Source organism: Poecilia formosa, unplaced genomic scaffold (assembly GCF_000485575.1).
Source record: "Poecilia formosa unplaced genomic scaffold, Poecilia_formosa-5.1.2 Scaffold156, whole genome shotgun sequence".
Taxonomy (NCBI): Eukaryota; Metazoa; Chordata; class Actinopteri; order Cyprinodontiformes; family Poeciliidae; genus Poecilia; species Poecilia formosa.
In genome coordinates, this window is record NW_006800095.1 from 654,133 (window position 1) to 678,140 (window position 24,008).

The 24,008-nt window shown below is 38.6% G+C and overlaps 1 protein-coding gene across 1 annotated transcript in view; it reads right to left on the reverse strand.

The window, feature by feature from the left end:
* LOC103146336 (protein tyrosine phosphatase receptor type M) overlaps nt 1-24,008 on the reverse strand; it is a 205,350-nt gene that overhangs the window by 38,827 nt on the left and 142,515 nt on the right. The window contains exons 18-24 of the mRNA XM_016677466.1: nt 21,817-21,897; nt 20,764-20,790; nt 16,276-16,287; nt 13,820-14,013; nt 10,890-10,898; nt 6,245-6,332; nt 3,859-3,935 (exon numbers count right to left, since the gene is read on the reverse strand). Coding sequence (XP_016532952.1) covers nt 3,859-3,935; nt 6,245-6,332; nt 10,890-10,898; nt 13,820-14,013; nt 16,276-16,287; nt 20,764-20,790; nt 21,817-21,897 — 488 coding nt within the window. The remainder of the gene's footprint in view (nt 1-3,858; nt 3,936-6,244; nt 6,333-10,889; nt 10,899-13,819; nt 14,014-16,275; nt 16,288-20,763; nt 20,791-21,816; nt 21,898-24,008) is intronic.

Sequence of the window (24,008 nt, forward strand, 5' to 3'; positions counted from 1 at the left end):
CTTGAGTTTGACGACCTGAACATGTCGATGTGATGTGGAATTTGGCGTCTTGGTTCAGTTAAAAAAAGCCTCCGCCGCTGTGACCATGTGCAACATTTCCTGATGTAAACAGTAACATGCAACGTGTCTGTACAGGTGTGCAGTTCTTTATTTTGGAATTAGACCGTGCAGAACCAAAATGCTTCTTGAAAGACGATCCAAAAAAAGGATTCTCTGTCACACTCTACATGCAGCGCACCTCTGGACTAAGCATCAGAAGCGTTGATAATCCCCAAGATACAAACTAACAGCGCTGATCTTCACAATAAGGCCCCCAGTCTAAGGGATTACTTTAATCCCTTCAAGTTTTATTTGTCCAATTCATTGTCTTCTCCTCAGAGATATGAGCCAGGAAACAAAACATTAGGACTTAAAGGCTCTTCCTCCACCCAGCCTCCTTTCGATTGTGCTCCCCAGCACCTCCACCCCCCACCTCTCTCCCAGCCACCCCTGCTGCTTTGCTTATCTCTCTCATATTCAATTTAACGTGGACTGTGATTAACGCTCCTCCAACGACGGGAGAAAGACACAAAGGATATTTTCCTCATTCTGCCTCTCATCCACAGGGCTCCTTCAGCTATTCAGCTCTCCTCCATTTTTAATGACTTCCTTATCTCTGGACTACGGAGGAGATTTGTTTGGGCTTTCATGTGTGTTCGCTTGAGTAAAGCGGAGGCCCAGTACACTGTTGGATTAGACGGGGGAAGACAGAGAGAGAAAGGAGCGGCCCTGACATTCGTTCAGGTGAGAGAAGCTTTCGATGGACACGCCCGAACCTTTCCATAAGCCTATTAGCAAAGCAAAAGTACGTCTTCAGGACATGCAGGTAAACATGCAAAATGTCTCTTTTGTACATGGCAATAGGATAAGATTTCTTTTCAGGTTTGTGTAAATCATGATGCGAGTGATCTTGGTCTTTCACTGCAAACTTAGGATAATTTAAAGAATCAGGAGTTAAGAGTTCAAAACATGCAACATGAAGTCTTTTTGCCTGACCATAATCTCAATTTTAACATTACTACACATTCCTAACATTTTTACTTCTGAGTGCCAATCCTATCACAAGAAGAGACAGAAAATATGCTTGTATGTTTAGCTATGCTTGTATTTCTGTCTTCTCTGGTTTCTGAGCTGCAGCTCATCCAAAATGCTGCTGCCAGAGTCCTGACCAACAACACAATCACTTCCCAGTTCCTAGTTTGTAAAATACTTCATCTTAAAATCAAAATTTAAATGGTCTTGAGCCTAAGTACATTTCAGGAATGAACTATCAGGTCAGAGACTAGTTCACATTGTGTTCCTACATCTGTTCCTTGGTTTAGGAAGAATCAGGACTGAAAACATTTTTGTGAATCATGCTTATTTCAAACAAATACATTTGGACAATAATTTTTTCCTGTAATTTTTATTTTTTTACTGTTATTTCCACTAACAATGCTTCTTTTAAACTATTGAATTACCTTGGGTTAAATATATAAGCTTGATTTGCATTTAACTAGTCAAAAAAAAGTAACACGCTAAAACAGACATGCTAGTCATTTCCAAACCTCAAAACAAATAGAGGATTTTTTCAGCATTTAAATCAGGAGGAGAGTAATTGTAGATCTGAAAATAATAAGAAGCCAAATCAAATTTTAGTGCTCAAATTTGAGAAAAGACAATTAGTTTTGAAATGACATGGATTTTGTGAACAGACTGCATCTGTGTTCTTGCCTAACAGTCTGGTGAATATGATTTACTCCTGCTCTGCATCGCTTCTACAAACCGATACAATCTGTTCACAGGCCTCGATTGTGTGTACAGAACATAACTCTACAGGCAACAGATCATTGCACTGTTTCATTGCCTCCTAAATGTTTATGAAAATACTGCATCAACTGCACAGAAACGAAACTCACCCACTCAGCTTACTCGTACATGACTCCAAATAATCAAAAGAATACCAGAGTACAACAACAAACAGTGAGGCAAATGTTCTGCACATAAGAGTTTATTGGCAGAAGAAGCTTTTAGATGGGTTAAAAAGCTTTCTGAAGAGCAAAAACATCATTACCCATCTGTCCATATTTCTACTAAGTACTTTCGCAATGAAGCTGGCATAGCGGTAGAAATCCCTTTCAATCAGGACCCGCTTTAAAATGCGTATATTCTTATTTTGTAATGGGGCGCTCCACTGCGTAAGTCTTCTCTGCAGCATAATGGGCCATAAAGCGAATAGCAGGAAAGGTAAATAATTTAGGCCTCCTGCATTTTGCCGTGGCACACCTTGCATTATGAATTTATGTTTGAGGGAGTAACAAGAGATTACAAATTACCGCATTATAGAGTGAGACGATAGGAGAATGGCCGAAAGCGCTCTCTCTCTCTCTCTCTCTCCTGAGCAGATAACCACTTAGAGACTCGGCCCATTACACATGGAGCGGGAAGCTTCAGTGAGCTGCTGTGATTGGTCACACCCTGCAACTAACACTGCTATTAACAGCAAATCAGGTCGGATCAGGAGAGTCCATATTGTGGGAGTTAAGTGAGTTAGACCTGTTTTTAGTGGAAACTGTGGCTTGCATCACTTCTTAATGACTTTTACTTACTGCCAAGGCATCATGAGTCAGGTTTTTTTTTTTACAACTATTGTACACAACATTACTTACATTTAGTTTATTTGGAAGTGCAATTGAGTTGCTAAATGTCTAAGAATAGATAAAGATGAAAAAGTTTGTTTTTTAGTTATAAGTGAAATAATCAATGGAACAAGACATTTTAACTTGCAATATGGAAAAATGTCAACATTGATTCAAATATTATATATCTGTGTTTTTTTCCAGACAACATTTCTGTTTAACAAGTCTATTTTATGCTAATTTCCACAAACTTTATTCAATTTGCCAAAACAAACAAAATGTCGTGTTTTTCCAACCTATATGCAAAAATAAAATCAGTGTAAAACATTAATTATTAAAGACATTTAAACATTTAAACACTAGGGACTGAAAATCAAATTAAAAGTAGAAATCAATGTGTAAAAACATTTAAAAAAAATGCTTTTCAACTGGAGAACAAAAATGTATCTATTTAATAAACATTGAGAGCCAAAGAAAAAGAAAAAAATCATGAAAAATTCAGATTCACCCAAAAATACACAACTTGGCCAAATTGTTTCTGCATTTGCATGACCACTATGGAGAGCCATTTGCGCCAAAATTAACTAAATAAATAAATGGGTTAAATAAATAAAAGGCCAAGTTTCCATAAAATAAAATAAAATTAAAGTAAAACACGACACATCCTAGCAGACATCAGGGGTATTTATCTATTTTGCTCTTTGAGTCACCAGAAGTGACGGGATTTGACGACGTATCAAGCAAGGTCACAGTTTCCATAAGAACCTCCTAGTCAGTTATGTCTTTCTGATATTCAGTGCAGTGGAACTCAGTTCATTTGTATTCCTGGTAAACATGTAAAGTAATTATCCATGAGGCCTTTTTGGGCTCTACATGTCAGCTTACAGTTCAAAGCAAAGTCGAAAACTAGAACCTCGGTTTCCCCTCTGGGCTGGTTTGCCTTTTCTCTCTCCCAGCACTGCAAGCCTCTGATCTCCACTCCTCTCAATGTATCCGATGTACAGAATGATACAGCTGGTCCTCTAAAGTTAAGGCAACGTGTCCGAGTGTGTTTGGGTGTTCATGTGTGTGATGGACAAGCAGTCAGTGCTGCCCCCATCCCTCAGGCCCTCCTGAGACGGCGGCACCAGCGCCCTCTCTCCCCCCAAGAGGAAGCGCAGTGACCTTTGAGTTGGTGGCGCTGGCTGGTGTGTGTACTTACATCAACGTAATTTGCATTAATGTAATCGGAGCTCTGTTCCCCCTCCGGGGCCTGCAGCCTGACACGGGAGTGATCATCTGGAAGAGAGGCAGAGAGGAAGAAACCAGAGTTGAATTAATCATATTAACGAGGCCAGCGAGAGATGAGTCGGGAGGGGACAGCTGGAAATAAAGAATGCAGAGAAAAATTAAAAGGTGGGTTTTGGAGGTATGAAACCAGGGACAGAGGCGGACGCCAGCTAATGGACGACACCCAACAAACTTAAGGCTGCGTTCACACTGCAGCCTGAAGTGACCCAAATCTGACTTTTATGCCTTTATGCAACTTTTTATACAATCTGAACAACAGAGATCAGACTTTTACAAATGGGACTGGTTGGATATGTGGTCAAAAATCCGACATGTGTCTGATGTTTTCAAACGCGACCTGAGGTTGAAATCATCCGACCGCTACATCACTGATACTCAACAAACGTCACTATTCTGCATCCTGAAATACGGAAACAGGAAGGAAAACAACAACCACGGCGAACGATCAAGTAGATTAAGTTGTTAATGTGCTGAAAGACAACTTTAAAATCGGAAGATGTGTTCCACCGTTACCGTTCATGTTTACTTCCTCAAACACTGAGCACGCTCACTACCTGCCACGTTACCGCGTCCTCTACTGCGCATGCAGGACACTTTTAGGCTGATTGCAGTTCACACAGCAGATCACATAAAACCCAATATATTCTGAAACGTGAACGACCACAAAAAAATAATTAGATTTCACAAAAAATCCGTATTGAACATTAAGGCCTGCTGTGTGAACGTAGCCTTATTATGCGCCATTAGCATCTTTTCGGCTACAGACCAGGTCATCCCTTACTACTTCTATTTCCTAAAAGAAATCATTCTATCATATCATTTAAACAACTGCATAAAAGTTTACTTTCAATTGTAGTCAAGTATTCTAGTGAATTGTAGAGATAAATTTTTATAGACAAGTTGAAATCCCATCTGAGATCACCGTTTGGCTCAGCTAACTCTTAAACGTTAATGCCTGCTCCACCTATAGGACGCATCGTCACGATACAAGGTGTATTTCTTTTTTTTTTTTTTTTTTTAACATGCTTCTACATCAATAACATCGTGCTAGTAAATATTATTTACTGGAGTTAGATGACCACATTTTGGACAAGAAAGAGCTTTTCAAAGTGAAGAATTTCAGAAGCTTTTCAGCTGTATCTGTAGAAATCCAAGAACAATCAGAGAGTTCAGGAAAACAAATCGTCTTCCAGCAACTGGTGCTTTGTGGGTGGCATAATTGTTGCAGTTTTTTCTAAGCAAAATCTTTGTTTTGACCCAATAAACTTCAGTTGTTTCTTGAAAAGTTTATTTATTTAAATTGTGAACAAGTGTGAAAGTTGTTCTAGGAGAATGCTTATTTGATTACTTCCAAGTCTACTGAAACAGGAGGTCATGTTTAATGGATTCAAACATACCCGTTGAGTAAAAATACATTTCATTTGGAGCCTTTATTAGTTATGTCTGTGTGTTTGGGGATGATAATTTATGTGGGATTTTTACTCTCAGTTATACAAGTTTACTTAAAAACTGCATTTAAGCAAAAATAAATAAATAAAATAGTATGACATCAGTTCTTTTCAATAAAAGATGAATTTATTTTAAAGTTATTTGCACATCATTTTCCCTGGAGAAACAGAAATGATTGAAGCAGATAAAGCAATAAAAATAAGCTCACGGACATCCAGTTGTTTCATTTATCCACGCGTACAGCTTGTGTTAGCATAATGTCAGCCAAATGGGTAAATACTTGTGTATTCAAGCCAATCTGACGGCACATAAATAGTTTTAGTTTTCGTTCTTTGTTTGATTCCAACCTTTTTACAAGAAACAAAATCAGATTTCTCTAAATTAAATGCTAATTCTGCAAACTGCTAGCTTGAACAACCGGGCCCTTGAGAACATTCAGATATTTGATATGACCCAAAATAAAAATGAGTTTGACACCCCTGATCTAAAGCTTTAAATATAAGTAAATTATCTTCCAAACTGTGTTCCCCAATCAGTCTGGATTCACATATTTCCGCCACAGCGAATAGATATTAGGAAAAATTTGGGAACAGTTCTCCATTCCCTTCACAAAACAAGCCAAAGCTACTTATTATGTGACATCCCATCCTGCTCAGCCTGTTCGTCATAACTCAACACAACGGATGAATATAAAAGCAGAATGAAAAGGTCAGAGCTGCTCTCGTTGGATAGTAATAAAAACTCTGTTTGAGCAGCTTAGACCCATCCAGTCACCAGCTTAGCCAATAAATTAGACAGATGAATGTGGGGGGGGGTTCATGAGGAGTGTAGAGGTGCTTTGTACACACATGCAATGATATTCCCATATCGGTTCTTCATGCGGTTCTCATCCTTCTTGGCGGAGTCCCATGGTGCCGACTGTCCTTCAAAAAAGCTCTGAAAAGAAAAAAAAAACAGAAGAAAGGGAGATGAAACGTGATGTGATGTGAAAAAGCAAAACAATACATTTTACCAAGTATTTTTGTCTGAATTATAACGCAAAAAGCTTAGCACACTTGAAATAAGACAAAATTAACTTGCAAGTGACTTTTCAGCCCAATATAGGAGCTTGTTTAAAGCCAATAGATCGCTAATATTGATGAACTAATAGTTATAAATGAATAATTTGTTTGTTTATTTAAGGATCCCCATTAGTCTCTAATATAGTAGAGATTATTCTTTCTGAGGTCCAAATCAGACATTACTGCAGGAATCCTTTACAAACATTCCTAAAAAGATAATTGTATTTCTTACGACACAAGCAAGATTAAATTAAACAAAAAAATTAAATCAATGCCTTCAATTTACAAAATTATGAAAAGAAAAAAAAACCTTACCACACAAACTATTTCAACCATAACAGAACTTAAAATAAGTTATAATATGGCAGTTTTAATATAACTTATAATATGGGGGAAATGTTATATTAAAAATTGTGTATTATTGCATATTATAAGAGAAACTGCCAACGTTCCACTGGCAGTTTCTTTTGTATTTATTTATAATTAAATGCTATGTATCTACTTATATTTTTCTACTTGTAATATGATAAAAATGTCTTGTTTAAGTGGTAGATTATTTCACTTATAATTAGTACTTTTTCATCAAAATTAAGGACTTAACTTGAAAAAGCTCATATATCTTGCTGAAAAGCTACTTAGAAGTTAGTTTTGTTTCATTTCAAGTGTATTTGCAGTAGAAACCAGACAAAAAGAAAAAAACAAACAAACTTGTTTTTACAGTGCATGATAACCAGACTACAAAAATGCAGTATTCAACAAATAAAAACAGTATATGGCAACACAGAGAGACATTCACATTAGTATCAGACATTAAACACAGCGAGGGTGGAGGTTCCCAGGGCGGAGTGTCAAAAAGCGATCCCCATTAGAGTCAGAGGCAGCGGGTGTCGCCCTCAAACCCCTCCCAGACGAGGCGACCGCAGAGGCTGCCTGTCTGCCTCCTCCGAGGAACTCAATCAGCTCATGGCGGGGGAAAATAAAGCCCGCTCATCGTCCCCAGATCAAAAAAAACGCTTCGCTCAGATTACCCTCATGAAATATTTACCGTCTCTCGCTGGGGAGATTTCCATTCTGATGGCACACCAGGCGCAATTAAGCCAAATTATGAAAATACATCTCCCAATGCCAGGTCACTGATGCTCAGGATGGAAAACGGGGGCAGGGGGAGGCTGAGTTTGGCTCCAAGCAGACTGAGCTGGACCAAAACCTGTGACTCCTCTGTCCTTTTTAGCTAGTAGGCTAATGCACATTTGAAAAGGCAGACAATTCATTACAGGTGCATCTGGAAAATAAAGATTCAAGAACGAATACAGGGAGGTTAAAGAGGCGATTTGAGAGCTCCTTTTAGTGTGGAAGAGGGAAGCGACGCTCTCAATCATCAGTCATCCAGGACATGATGGTTCCATTCATCTAAGTGCTGTGGCAGGCCGCAGGCTGTTTGTCTAGCATAAAAAGGCCCCGCAGACACCACACAAGGACATATTCCTGCACGGAGTCCTAGAGATTAGCGATTTCACCGAGAAGCAGCTTTAATATGCTAAAAATATGCCCCATCCTTCAGGTGCGGATGGACGCATGTCTCAGAGATGGATTGGCCCGCGGCGCTCAGGTCCTGATCAGATTCAGCGTCCCTCTGAAGGATGCGGGCTTCGCTCTTCAAATTTAAAAACAAATCATCCTCAAAGCAAATGGCCTTAAAAAAAAAAAAGCACATCGCACAAGGATCTGCACCCTGAAAACCTTTTCACATTTCGTCACATTACTGGGAATAAAATTTTCTTACATGGATAGTAAGTAGAAGTTGACTGTAAAGTGCAAAAAAAACTTGTAAAATCTGAAAAGTGCGGCATGCATTTTGTACCCACTACCTCAATACTTTGCGGAACAACATTTAGCTGCAAAATAGAATCAACATCAATCAAATTTCTAACCTAGCCACAGACTATTAATGAGATTTATGCCTGAACTTTGACTAGGCCAGTGTGAGTGATCTATAATGTAAGTTTAGGATTGATATTGTAATGAGAAGGTTAACTTCCAACGTAGGCTCAAGGGTTTTGCAGCTTCTAACAGGTTTTCTGGTATTTATCTTAAGTCAACTGAAAGTGGTTTCCCTGGCAGCATGATGCTGCCACCACCAGCATGTTTCACAGTGAAGACTGGGTGTGTTCACCTCACATTTCGTTTTGCATGTTGTTCAAAACGGTTCATTTTAGTTTCATCTCACCAGAGAGCCTTTTTCCTCTAGTTGATGGATGCTAGTTGTTCATTAGGCGTCTTCTGAAGTTGAAATACATTCAATACACTTTTGTTATTTAATAACATTTTTTTCAACCATTAATGTTTTTGCTTCCACTTCATAATCATGAGCTACTTTGTTTTATCCCGTCATACACTGTATTTTGTCCTCATATAAGAAAATATAAAAAATTACACTTTTTAAGGCCTTGTATGCGATCTGGATTCTTAATTTAATACTCAAAGCGATGAAAGCTTAAACGTGGGACTAACGCTCCTGAAATTCATCCTAGAAGTAAAAAAAAGATGCTGTTTTTGCTGTACTTTGCTTCACTGCACCTGCAGGTAGCTTTTTCCTCCATTATGCTGAATTTATTCCCACTGGCAGAGATCCAACTTAGCATGTTTTTAATTACAGGCTAACTTCTGATCTGCAGTCCCAGAACAGTTTGCCTCCTTTGCTGTTACTTTTTCTGAACCACTTAACCGTAAGTTAAAGGCAGACCACATTCCCTGCAGTCCCTGTAAAGCAGAGTGCTTGACATACAGCATGGTAAGGGTAAAACTGAAGAAGAGGTGTAGAAATTGCTGAAGCAGGCTAGTTTGGCGACTTGTCTTTGCAATAATAAATCACTCACTGGCTTAGAAAAGGGAACACATTCAGACAGAATTGTTGGGATTCTCTGGGTTAAATGTAAAAATATGAGTTTTGTACTTTTACATTTTTTATGTGAAAAGGAAGATTAGTTTTCATAACCTGTTCAGAGTTTATTGTAAAGAAATGTGGTTCAGTGGACCTCCGTCTGTTTGTGCTCCAGTATTTGCAGAGTCAACATTTTTCCGTACAACATGAATCCGTATGCGTTTGGATTTTTTCTTACCACGCATCTAAGATATAGGAGACAAAATGCAGCTTGTGAAGGTAAAAATATCTTGGTTCAATCCCACTTGACACACTACTGGCTGGTGTTTGTAAAGCAGCCAATCCAGAAGTGGCATTTATGTTCCTTGGTGCTGATTGGCTGCAACCTAGAATTGGAGATAAGGAAGACTAGTATAGATGTTAGGTTGTGTACTAGTGCTAAAAGGGTTTCCGCTGTAGTGAGTTTTAATGTATATTTGGTGTTTGAACAATTAAAATAAGCAGTTTTAAGTGTTTTTAGAAGGGGTCTCAAGTATTCGTGGATTTTAGCTGCTGCAGGGTCAGTTATGATCGGTGAATATCAAGAGTCCACTCTATTTTTAATTAAAAGGAACGCATTCAATTTATAGATATAAAAAATAACTTTTTTTGGTGGAAAATAAAGTGAATTGTGTAAATGCTTAAAAATATGCCCTACTTTTGTGGCATGTCGCCCTACAATAAGGCTTTATGTAGAAATATGGTGCAATACAGAAACAAAATGTTTGGCAAAAACGGCTTCTTTCAGTTTGAGAACATATTTTTCTCCATATTTCATCAATATCATTAATTAAGAAGAGAAATAAGCAGGTGAGCAATAGTTAAGCTCATATTTGTACCAAATGGAGGTAGATGAAGGGAAAAAATAGAGGGATGAATTGGCAAAGGGACCAAATTGACCAGAACCCACCATCAGGACTTTCACAGCCATGTAGATGACGCACAAATGTTTGCTCTGATGAAACAAGCTGATAACAAGTGCAAGACAATGACAGCATGGTGGTGTTGATGAATCAGAAGCTTGTTTTCTTCTCTCAAACTGTGCAGCAACGTGCAGGACAATTCACACATGCACATACTTTGTTATAGCTGACTTCCGATCTGCCTTGGGAAAGCTTTTACAAAGTATGAAAGTGTTTTACAGCGTCGCTTTTCTTTGCTTTATAGTCCAGAATAGAAATAGCAGTTTGCAGCTTGCTGACTGCCTTTCGTTCATTTGATTCTGTAATTTAATAAATCATTTCACAGTGATGGCAGCTGCTTCTGGATACTGTTAAACACTTTGTAACTTCACAAAACATCTGTTGGTAAATGCCCTTTTCAGATTAAATCAGCAACGCGTGCCATTTACTCTCACAGGCCCACAACTTTTAAGGTTGTGGGCCTTAAAAGTGGCCCATAACCACTACTGATCTGTAAGCTTTCTTTTTATCATTTTCTGAAAAAAACAAAACAAAACAAAAAAAACTGAAAAAATACAAAACTCACAAGTAACCAAAAGTTTTGGCTTACCTCGTTTATCTGATCCAAAGTTAACGTACAGAATAACAAGAAGCATGGGTCAGAGAGAGATATAGTACAATGTAAGTCAACAGGTTTAGAGGTGCACTGTAGGCTCCTATCTCATCATCAGAAAGGAACGATTAAAAAGGGCATTAACCTTAAGAGAGACGGAGATAGAGGAGACAGCAGAGGGACACAACATTCACAATGGATTCGCCTGGCAGAGTGAGAATGAGCTCCATCGCACATTTAAAGCACCCCAACAGGCTTTTTTTTTTGTGTGAAAAAACATCTCAAAATAAACATAATTGTGAAGTGGAAGATAAATTAATCATGGTTTTCATAAAAAAACAAAGTCTGGTATTGGCAGTCACCTTCAGATGTCACCAAATTAGAAAGTAGAGTCCACTTCTGTCTCAGCTTAAATTCAGCTGCACTCTGAAGGCCTCAGAGGTTTGTTGGAGAAAAGCAACGAACAAACAGCATCACGAAGATCAACGAGTGTACCAAGCTCAGGGAGAGAGTTACTGCAAACGTATAGCTGCTGCCTAAAGGCAGACAGAATGAGCCGTTTTAGGGCGTCCTGTCACTTTAAATCCAAGTAGGCTGCTGCTGGCCACGCCCCCCAACTCAACCTTAACACTCGCACATGAAAATGGCTTTGAAAAGCAGTAGTAGAGCCTCCTGCACAACTAGCAAGAACGCAGGAAGTGATCTCTGGACGGTAAGTCAACAACAAAACACTTGTCTTTTTCAGCAGCCTTTGTTCAGTGAATACAGCGGTAAAACCTGCTGACCAAATATGCTGGAGCTCATCTTGGGTTGCTAGGTAAAGCTGATTGTGACTCAACAATAGGGAGGTTTTTGAAACGGCTCAATTTCCAGACATCAAAAAAATCTAGGTGGTTTTGGAAGCATTTGGGTTGTATTTTAGAAGCAGTTGTGACTCAAATGGACGTACAAAAATGTGCAAAAAATTTTAATTAATGGTCTATTTTATTTTGTTGTATTATGTGTGCCTGGAAACTAACACTCCTAGTTGCTCATCTAGTTAATGAAACATGGTGGTGGAAGCATCATCCTGAGGTGATGCTTTTCTCCAGGAGGAAAAGAGATGCTGGCTGATTTAGTCGTAAGATCGATTGAGCAAAGTGCAGCGTGATGATGAAGAAAGTCTGTTAGAGGCTGCAGTTCCACTTCACAGCTTTGCATTACTTTGAGTTGTTCTGTCACATCAAATCACAATCAAACGAAATGAACTTTATGATTGTAATGTGGCAAAAAGTGAAAGAATTCTAAACAAATTAATACGCTGTTATTTTATTTTAACAGCCACTTCTTTGATGTGGCGTCCTTTCAATATCCGTGCGATGGAGGTGTACCAGGCAAAGCTCTATTATTTTCGTCCCCAGTCATGAGGAGGAAGAGCGAAGTGAATTACTGATGAATCTGGACCACATATAGCTCGCAAGGTGGGAAATGAAAAGAGAGTAAGGAACAGAGGAGGTGTGAATAAGAAAACCGCAGAAAATAATGAACAAGCGAAATGATCTGAAAATGTGAGCAAAGATGTGAGGTGAGTCATTAAAAACGGGAGGATCTGGAAGGAGAAAGGTGACGATGATGATTTCAGTTTGAAGGAAGAGGCTGCAGCAGCAGATAAAAACGCCACTGTGATGCGGAGAAGATAGCGAAGACAGATGATTTAAAAAGTTTAGCCTGAAGCCGCTTTGAAAAGGCTGGCTGGTGGGGGTGCGGAGGGACGGCGAGGAGGCTGGAGTGCCGCCAAAGCCCCGCCACCCTCCCACGCTAATGAGAGAAAACACGAATGATGCTCTGCTGGGGCAAAATCCTTTGTTTTGGTGTCAGATTACAGGTGGTGTTGCGAGAGAGTGCGCTTGGCTGCCTTCAGTGGGCCCCAATCAGACCCGCTTCAGGTGGAGGAGGGGTCCTTACAGAGTGTGTGGAGAGGGAGGGAGGCTACAGGTGAGTCTACAGTGTCAAACTCATTGTCATAAAGATCCCGAATGTTCTGGAGGGCCGGTTGAGTCAGAATGCATCGATAAAAAACCCTTTAACAAACCAATCAATAAGTAGCTGTCTCTGCATTCAATGAATATTTCTTAAAATTAAACAATATTGAACATCTTTTGATATTGATCAGACACTCCAGGATTTCACTATTGTCTGTGATTTTTTGCTTTCAAAATCTGATTTTGTGCTGCTGATTTATAAAATATTTGTGAGGAATTCTGCAATATTTGCACTTATGTATGACGGAAATTTAACTATTTCTTTCTCGCCATCAGAGTTGTATAGTTACTCAATTACATTTACTGAAGGGACTGTGATATATTTTTTTCTGCACACAGGTAAAAACTGCTTTGATTTGATTGATTAAATAATATTTAAACAAATAATAAATTGATTAAATTTAAATAAGCACTTTAACTGCTTAAATGTTAAGCACTTAAATATTATTTGCTACTTATGTGTCCCTCTGGAGTCTGAAAGGCCACATAAAAATCTGTGGGGGCCAGATTTGGCCCCTGGGCCTTGAGTTTGACACATGTGGCCTACAGCATCAGAACAAACAAACAAACAAACAAACAAACAAACAAACAAACAAGCACTCAGTCAGTCACTCACTACATTGCTCTGAACAGTAAGGAACAGATGAACATCAAAACAAAACAACACAAAAACTGCGACGGGGCACATTAACAATTCATCAAAAAAGTGAATCTGGAGGGGGAAACAAACCAGTTCTGCTGCATGCTACAAACCAGACACAAACAAAGAAGAAGAAAAAACTGCACGCAGTGACACAGATGAAGCCTCGTTTTTGGCTGTTAAACACCAAAGAACCTCTGAGGAAATGTTAGCAGCGTCTTATGGGGGAGGGCGGCGGCGGCGGCAGCAGCCGGGCTGCGTCCTACCTCGTACTCCTCCTTGAAGCCGTAGCCCTCGGCGCACTTCATCTGGGTGATGTGCTGCAGGAGGTCGGCGACGCGGATCGCCGGGTGCAGCTGACCCGTCTGGTAAGGCACGTCCACCGGCTCCCGCTTCCTCAGGGAGTGAGTGTGCGACTGGACCAGGCTGCTGGTGTCGCTGCCCATGTTCTGGCTCTCGTCTGCAGGGGAGCGAGGGGCAAGAAAACAGAGACAGGACAAGGAACTTGAGGACAGAGGAAGAGGAGCTGAACACGCATCGGTGGATTACATCTGGGTGACATGAGGCTTGAAGCAGTAAACGACAAAAGATTTTCTCATAATTTAGACATGAAGTTCCTTGCAAAAGTACGACAGAGTATTAAGGCCACACTAAGGAAATAAAAAATATAAACTTATGAAAATAAAGTTGTACGAGAGTGAAGTCGAAATAATACAAGAATAAATTCGTAGTATAATATTATGACTTTATTCTAGTGATGTTGACTTTGTAGTACTATTTTGACTTTGTTACTGTGACAGGATGACTTTAATCTTGTAATTCCATCACTTTATTATTGTAATACGACTTTACCTGGAAATATTATGACTTTATTCTCATATTATTACGACTTTATTCTATAATACTATGGGTATATTCTCGTAAAGTTTATGTTTTTTTTACGTATTTAAGTTTTTCTTATTGTAGTGCTAATACTCTGTTGTACAAAAGTCCTCATACAACTTAAAATGTTTTTTTTGAGTCGTCACGTTTTAACGTCACGTTTCAACCACAAACTTTATCAGGATCTTGGAGTGCATAATTGTAAAATGGAAACAAAAAGAGACATGATTTAAAACAATGTTTCTGAAAATTGTGACATGCATCTGAGTTTCACCTTTTATTGCAGTTAAACCCTTAAGTTTTGCAGTTTTCACACATTATTTTTTGCAAAATAGCTCAAGCTCTGTCAGATTGGACGGAGAGCAACTGTGAATATTCAAATTCAAGCTTTTGCCATAAATTCTCAATTACGCTTTGTCCAAACCGTTCCACGGTATTTCTAGCGACGTTTTTAGTTCCTTCCATCCTGCTTCCCATTCTGTCTGGCCATCATCCCTGTTGCAGATGAAGAATATTTCCTCCACACAGTTTTTGGATTTCACCCACAAAGTGCAATACTGGTCTTGTCTGACCACCACATTCCCACAGCATGATGCTGCCACCACCGTGTTTCTTAACTCAAATGCAAAGTGGGACTGAATAATTCAAATGCATGGCACACTTTCAAACTTTTCTTTGTAAACAACCATGTCTCGTTTTCCTTCCATTTCACAATTAAACACTACTTGGTGTTGGTCTTCAAAAAAACAAAAACAATAAAATAAAAATCCTAACAAAATATTGAAGTTTGTGGCTGCAATGTGACAGGCTGTGAAAGTTCAAAGGCTTGGAATATTTTTGCAAGGCGCTGCATAAACCTGAGATACGCAGATTTAGGTTTCGTCACTTTTCAGATTGCTTTGTGTTCCATACACAGATGGTACATTATCTCATTTACTGTTAAGCATTATGTCACCACCCTCCAGATTGACAACTATCGGCTAGTAATCTGTTTGTTATGGATGGTCACAACAACACAACATCATTGAGTAATAGGATGAGTCATGTGGTGGGAAGGTTCAGGTCCATCTGTCTTATTGTAGCTGGAAAACACTGTCCTCTATAAGGCCCTTTCGGTAAGACGCTAGCACCGCTGCGCTTTTAAACATGGCGTCTGTAAGAATAAGACATGTTTGGGCCACAACTGTGAGAAACAGCAGAGATTTGTGTAAAAAATTGTAATGAAGATGCTGCAAAAACAACAGGTTTACTTCAGTTTACTGACAGAACAGTACGCTGGTTTGGGCTGCGGCTCATACTGAGAACCAGAGTCCGCTCCAGCTCTTTCATACTGTCCTCCAGTCGGTGGCAGAAATGAGGCACAAATGCTTTTGGGGGGAGCCAGCGGATGATGGAGGGTGTCCAAAAACATGGAGGAAGATGTGAGGAGGAGAGGGTGCAGTGGGGGGCCACAGTGAGCATGTTGCAGCAGGCACCATCAGAAGCATCACAAAGACACAGTGTGGATTCAACCCCTGCCACCCAAACTCCCCTTGAACCATGGAAAATATTAAAAAGAAATCTAAATATTACATTTAATTAAAAACTAAATCATAGAAAGAACCCAGGAAGGGACACGGAGATGGGAGGAGAATGCATGGGGTGATGCTGCCATGGGGCAAATGTATGTATTTCGTCCATGCTAAGCTAATGGTGGCTTGGTGGTGAGATGCTAACATGTCCACTTGTCATGCAATCAACGTCAGAATGTCAGAAGCAGCCGGTTGTCGGCTTACTGTCTGAGTAAAAGAAGAAACACCGCCTCCTTCCCCCAACCCAGGGGCCACTTGGGAAAACTTACCATTAATGGGCACTTTTTAGATAGCAGATACATTAGAGGTTACGTATGTAAAGAGAAAGAGAGGAGAAGAGACAGGAGAGAGGGGATAAGCAACAATACAGCATGAGAACCTGTTACAGTAGAGTGTTTTAGAGCTACGCTAAAGGGCAAGATCACATGCCAGCTTTGTCCAAACCGCCTGTGTACAGTGCCTTGCAAAAGTATTCAAACACCTTAGACTTTTTCTTTTTAATATTGTCTCACATTAAAACCACAAACCTCAACATGTATTATTGGGGATTTTGTATGATAGACCAAGGGAAAGTAGTGTATATTTATGAAATGGAAGGAAAATGACATGGTTTTCAACTCTGTCTGACAAAAATCTGAAAAGTGTGTCATGCTTTTCTTCTTTTCAGCCCCCCTCCCCCTCCTCTTCTCTGATAACCCTATTAACCGGACTCTTAATAAACAGAGTCCACCTCTGCAAGTGTTTGGGGCAGATGAGACCAAAACTGAACATTTTTGGCACACATGCAAAAGGTTTGTGCAGGGGAAAGCCGGCACATCCTGCTGGTGAAGGATGGTGGTGGCAGCATCATGCTGTGGGGAAGCTTTTTTTCCCCCAGAAAGGAAAGGGAATCTGTCCAGAGGTGGGAGGATACAGACTTGAAGCTGGGGCTGAGATTTACCTTCTAGCACAGGGGTCTGCAACCTTTACAGCCCAAAGAGCAATTTTTACTTTCAGTCCAGCTAAAAAAAACCAAACTGGCTTAGAGAAGGAAATCTGTATTGTAACTGTAAAGTGCAACTATTTTATTCCTATTTTTAGGTTTTAATAAAGAAAAACATAAAAGATGATAACTATGTGTTTTTTTCTACGGGATGTTGATATAGTCACATAATTTCCAGCTGATTTAAACTGATTTAAAAAATGACTGGTACTTTTAATGTCATTCTGTTGTGGAAATTAAATGAAATTATTCCATGAAACAACAACAAAAAACCTGAAACATTCTTTTAAAATGCATTTCTTTTTATGTTTTTTATTTTTGAAAACTTCAGCTGCTTCTTAATTTTTTTGTCAGGTTGTAAGAGCCTTGGTGGAAGGTGCAAAGAGCCACTTGCGGCCCCAGAACCGCAGGTTGCAAACCCCTGTTCTAGCAGGACAACGGCCCTGGAGGTGGATGGTTTCGGTCAACGTATATTCATGCGTTTGAATGGCCTAGTCAAAGACCAGATCCACATCCACCAAAAATTCTGTGGCAAATCTTAAAAATGTGTATTAAGATGCGATCTTCATTTAATCCTGACAAAGCTTGAGGTGTTTTGTAAATCAAGTTGGGCAATAATTTCAGTTTTTACTTAAGTTGCATGCCATAAAAAGGCGGCTCCACAAAGTATTTACTCTGGGTTCTGGATTAAAAAAATTTCTTTGTTTTGAAATTATCAATAGTAAAAAAATAAATAATAAATAAACCCAAGTGTCATATTTTATCCAGTTATGAACAATGACTAAGCTTTGTTAGTTTATCAAATAAAAACCCAGTCAAATACACTGGTGTTTGTGGTTGCAACGTGACGAAGTGGGAAACATTTAAAGGGGTGTGAATACTATTTCAAGCCACAGCAGAAAGCCAAATAAAGACGGGGGATGATGCCGAGTGGATTGATGGCGCCACTTCAAGAGTGCAAGACATAAAAAAAAAGAAAAGAAAAGAATAAAATCAACAAAAGAAAATAAGGAAGTCGTAAATTTCAGGGAAAGAATAACCATGACTGAATTTGGAATTTGTTTCAGATGTTATTTTAATGAAGCCAACAGAGCATTCTGACATTTTGCTTTATTTTTCCCCACTAATTGCTATAATTATATTTGCGTGTGCTCTGTGGAAACACCTGCATTTGCAGTTTTTTTTCTTTAAAATTAATGTCTAAAATAATGCCTAAGGAAGAAGAAGAAAAAGTGTCGTGATCTAATCAGTTCTGATGGTTCACCTCGTCTGACGAGACGACGCTGCGACTGAACGTGTCACAACTGGAAGCTTGCAACCTTTTCGAGGGGCCGCAGCGAAGTGATGTTAATCGCTTTGCGCTTCATTAAATGTGGAACTAACATAAAGCAGCTGTCACGTGGCGCAGTGATTAAACTTACTGCTTTAATTTGCACTGAGGTGGAAGTAATGATAAAAATATATATTATAAAAAAAAAACACAACTCAACAGTTGGTTTGGTGCTTAAAAATGCACAAATGATTGCGTGTTACTTATTGCGTCTTTGTTCTGTGGCCTTGAGTGTTTAATTATTACGGTTCCAGTGGCCCATTTAGCTCAGAAGCAACGCTCGTAGAAAAGCATCTGCCTGTGCGAGGAGCTGCACGAGGGCAGTAATAATTAACAGAGGAACAAAATGCTTTTTATGATTCCACTTTATCGCTGAACAAGATGTATAAACATGGCAAAAAAATTAGAAATAAAAGCCCAAAACAAAAACAAGTAGGTCAACAGCACTTCGCCAAAGGCAGGGGGAGCGACTTAAAAAAGAATAATAGAAAAGGTTGTTGTTGTTTTGGAAGGACGGGAAGGTGGAGGGAGTTAAACGTGTAGAGAGGAGAGAGGGGAGGAAGACGAGGGCAGCATGGCTGATGTTTAACTTTACAACCACATCTCAATAAATTACAATTTCATAAATTTTATTTTAGTAATTAAGCTGAAATGGGGGAATCTGCTATATTATATAGATCCATCACACATAAAGTCAGTTTTTACAGCTAATAAAAACAGAATTGTACTGCACAGCGTACACACTCCATGAATTGAATGAATTACTGGAGTCTGTGGTTCTGCTGAGTTATTAAGGAAACTCGGGTTGCTCATTTGTATTTTTTGGGTCTGGAGTTTGTAATTTTCTTCTTGACGATTCTCCATAGACTCTCTATGTGGCTGATGGTCAATCAGGCAGTGACATTTGGTGATTAAGCCAGATATTAAATCCTTTTTGTAGTGCTGGGAGGTGAAGGGTCCTGCTGGAAAACAAAATCAGAGTATCTGAATTTGGATTTGATAAATCGACACTAACTTTACATCGGACCTCCAGCAATTTAGATTCTGTTCCTTTACACTCTCAATCCAGAGTCTGGGACCTTCATCTCCAAATGATAAAATAAAACTTTCTTTGACATGAAAAGAGGACTTGAGGCCCCTGAGCATCAGTTCTTTCTTTTTCCTCCTTAGCTCAGGAAAGACGACTGCACGTACACCTTTTTAGCAGTTTTTCCTTCCACTCAACTTTCAAAAATATGCCTGGATACAGCACACTCTGATGCACTACCCTCTTCAGCAATGACCTTTTGTGGCCTAAAATGAGGCTGTCAGAAGTCTTCTCTGTGATTCATAATATCACGTAACTTCTATTGTTTATATTTTAAAATTGTACGTTTTTTTTAGTCTATAACATCTCACTCCAACTCTTTTTTATTGTCTCATGCAATTTTGATTTAATTTGTTTGGTAGGGACAATGCACATTAATTGACATTTCTGTAAATGTGCCAGAATTAAACTAAAGGCTATAAAAACAAGGTTACAATGAATTACATATACTATTGAAAAAAAAACACTACAAAAAATACAATCAATACAAACAATAAATACAAAACAAGGAAGCTACAACACAATTATCATAAAAAGTTGTGGTTCATGTCAGAAACTCAGAGTAAACACTAAAACGTTAATGCTTAGAGTGCGGTATTCAAGCATTTTAATGGAAAGTTAAGTGGAAGGATGAAATGCTTTTTAGTACTGCAACATTATAGCAAAAATAAACAAAAAAAAAACACCTTTTTGTTGGTTTCATGTAATATTTACATTTTTTCAGAAACTGTTTTGGTATTCATAATGAAAATTAACAACTAAACTCTTGAAATACATCACTTTGTGTAAAAAAAAATCCCCAATTTACTTAATTACATTACTAAAATAAATGTTTTGTTCAATGATATTCAGATGTATTTAGGTGCACCTGGAAAGTGTTTGGGCCAAATGTTTGGATTTTGCTTTTCTAGAACAACGGGGGCAATGAGGAAGTGTTTTAGTGCCTCTGTGCAGCCGCTGTGGCAAAATTTGCCGCCCCCACCACCCTCCTGTTGCCCCCTAAAGACACTCCCCCCACATCCAGTCCACATGTCTTGTCCATGCATATGAGAGGTCAAACACGTAAGTGACATCACACGCACGACACGCAATGCGGATGGGATGGAGTGAAGCCAGCCCCAGCGCGAGAGAGGAGCTCCCCCTGTTGGTCAAGGAGGAGCGAGGAAGGTGGGGTGTGGAAAGGGTTAAAAGAGGAGAGGAGGAAGCAGCAGGCAGATATGGAGGTGAGGAAGCCGTCTTTAGCTATCCAAGTTTGAAAATAATTTGAAAATATGTGTTTTTTGTTGGGTTTAGTTGAATGAATGTAACAGACTTTGACTGCAACAATGATCGGGAAGAAAAAAAAATAATTGTCTCACCTAAGATAGCCGTTGGCACAAAGGGATCTGCTCAAACGGGTGCAGAGGTTGGAGGAGAAAAGAAACAGCAGTGAATAAAAAATCAATCCAAAATCAAAACAAAACACTGCAAAAACAAAATTATACCAAGAATTTTTTTCATCTAGTTTCAAGTTCAAATATCTGAAATAAGACAAAACTGACCTACAAGTAACTTTTCAGAAAGATACAGGAGTTTTACTCAAGTAAATCAATAATTATGTTTTAGGTAAATAATTCCTTAATATTGATTTTAAAAACAACAATACTAGTTCCACTGGCAGATTGAAGAAAATCTGCCAGTGGAACTAGTATTGTTGTTTTTAAAATCAATATTAAAGACAATTATTAAATGTAAGCTTCTATATCTTGCTGAAAAGTAAGTTACTTGTAAGTTATTTAGGTTTTTTTGAAGTGTTATAATAAAGTAGGCCAAAAATACTTATATATTTTGTGTTTTTGCAGTGAACAAATATGTATTTTTTCCTGGTTTCTCGCCAAACAACACAATGAGAAATAGATTATCATTTTTGGAAAAGCTAATTATACAGCAAGTTTAGCTGATTATGAATCTAACTGACCTTTCCTCCATCTAATCAATGGGCTGTGAAGTAATTACAAAAGACACACAATTATGGGTATTCTTTGTAGAAACTCAATCGAACATTTAATAATCCGTCTCGGGGAGCTGCTATGAAACATGAGCAGGGATGTAGCAGGCTGAAAACCCATCCAAACTTAATCTGTCTGCTTTCTCGTGTAAGACTCTTTTTTTTTAAAAAAAGCATGTAAATGTGTTGGATAGGTTTATGTCACATGTTGCAGTATCAGATTGTAAATTATATTAAAAATGAGGATTCACAGAGAACGTGAAACTCATTAAAACTTGTGTAAAAATGTTGTCTCTTATTAATCTGTTGTGACACTTAATTTTCCTGATTCTATGAACTTAATTTGTCAGCATTGCTGTGCAGGCTGCAACAGAAGCACCTTTTTTGGTTTAGGATTTAACAGAGGAAAAGGTAACATGATTACCTGGGTAGTACGAGTTTGTGGGGATGGACGACGTCAGAGTGTTGGCTTTTGGCAGCGTGAAGGAGGAGGGGGATGACCCAGCTGCAGATGAAGCAAAACAGGACAAATTCATAACCGGTGTAAGAAAAAAACCCCAAAACCTACGAGTTTTAATATGTAATTAATTAATTTTTTATGTATTTCTGTGAACGATTATGTGCAAAGATCATAGAAAACAGCAGGCAAATACAAATTGGAAGAAAAAAAATCACTTGGTTTTCAAAATTTCTGACAAAAAAATCTGAAAAGTGTGGCAAAATCCTGTCCTCGCTGTATTTATGCTGAGATTAATTTACACACAAGTGGATTCTGTTCAATAATTTTCTGACTTCTGAAGGCAGTGTGTTGCAATGCATTTTATTTAGGGTATTCATGGTAAAGGGGTCTAAATACCATTACATGCCACACAGAAAAGACTTGGAAAAAAATCTATAATTTTCCTTCTTGCTCACAATTTTCCAATACATTCCCAATAAAATAGATCAGGAGAAATGTTCAAATGCTGTAAATACGAACTGAACATACTGTTAAAAAAAAAAAATCAAATGTCTTACCCTCAGTTAAAAATTAATTTAAGGACATTTTATTTCCTTTCTGCTACATTGTTGTGGTTTCAGATATTTCTGAAATGCAGAAAAAACTGAATTTCAATGCAGTTCGCTCAAGGGGACCAGAAACCAAGAGAGTGAGATGAATAAAATTTAAATATCTGTGCGATTCAAAATATTTTTCATGCCCTTGAATTTGAGTTAATCAGTTTTATTTCTACATACTGCAGAATTACTATTCAATTTCGATTTGAAAGTCCTAACTGCCTCCTCAGGCTGGATTTTGTCCATTTTCCTGCTCAAATTCTCTAATTTTTCCAGTTTACAAAACCGAAAAGCAGACACAAAGCCGCTGTAAGCGCTGGAACAAACCCTCCACCAGGACACCTTGTCCTTGTCTCTCTGGGTTTTGTTTTGCAGGCACTGCAAGGAGGGTGATTAGTGTCAGGAACTGCACCTATAGCCCTGGTGTCCTCTGCCCTGTGGGACCTACAGACTCCGTCTCTCCACCTGGGACACGAGCAGCAAGTCCATTTTGTTATGTTCTCCACATACAATGTCAAACTTCCATGTAAAATGATTTTCAAACTTCAAAAAGTTGGATTTTTTCCACTTTGTGAACAGAGTTAATTAAAATGACGAACAATAAAATACTAACAGAAGGAGTTATTAATATGGAGCTAATACTGACTGTCACTATGTTTATAGTGGTAAATAAACAGTGACAACAGTAAAAAATAATAAGTGCTAATAATACTAATAATTTTGAACTTTCAGATATGCATTTGAACTGCTTTTTTTAAAATATAGAGGACAGGGTGAAAATACAACTTACAGTTTCAAAAACTTTCAAAACAAGTCTGAATTTATTGTGGACCTTTTCCAAACCCAACAACCAAACCATATAAATATATAATATACTCAGATTTATGTACACACCTCACTTTTGGAGCCATAAACAGGCTTCTGGTGCAATTCTGGCTGGATTTTGTCTCTTTGTCTACTCCTATTAGACACGGTAGTGTTCATTTAAATTGGTCGGCTCCCTGGCACTGAGCCTGGATTTTAGCATATTCAGTCATTTTGGTTCGATTCCAGAAGCTTGATCTTAGCCTGCTTTAGCTTGATTTTGTTTCCAAAAGCAGTTTTGATGGGTGTTTAGGATGTTTGTCCTGTAGCATCTGTCTAGCTGGACAGAGAACATCTGTTTTTCCAAAACATATTTGTGTTAAAGAAGGTTATTATGTAAAATAAACATTTTTTAAGCTTCATATGATGTTATAATGTCATTTCCGCATTAAAACATTCCTGGAATGTTGCCTTGATTCTTTCATGCATGTTTGAAACTTTTTTGAAATCTCTCATGGCAACCATTACAGAGTGCCTAAACATTTACTCATTCATTGCGCCGCTTATTACTTACTCAAAGCTCTTCCTTGCACATGCAGTCCCCAACTGAGCTCCTCCAGACTAGCGACAGCAGCAATTAGTAAACACCTGGTGGAACTGTGAGTCTGCTGAGCTCTCAGTGCAACACTCCTAAAAACTGTTAAAGGCTTAACATACATGTGTGGTTTCTTTATTTGTAGATGTGTTTTATATGCA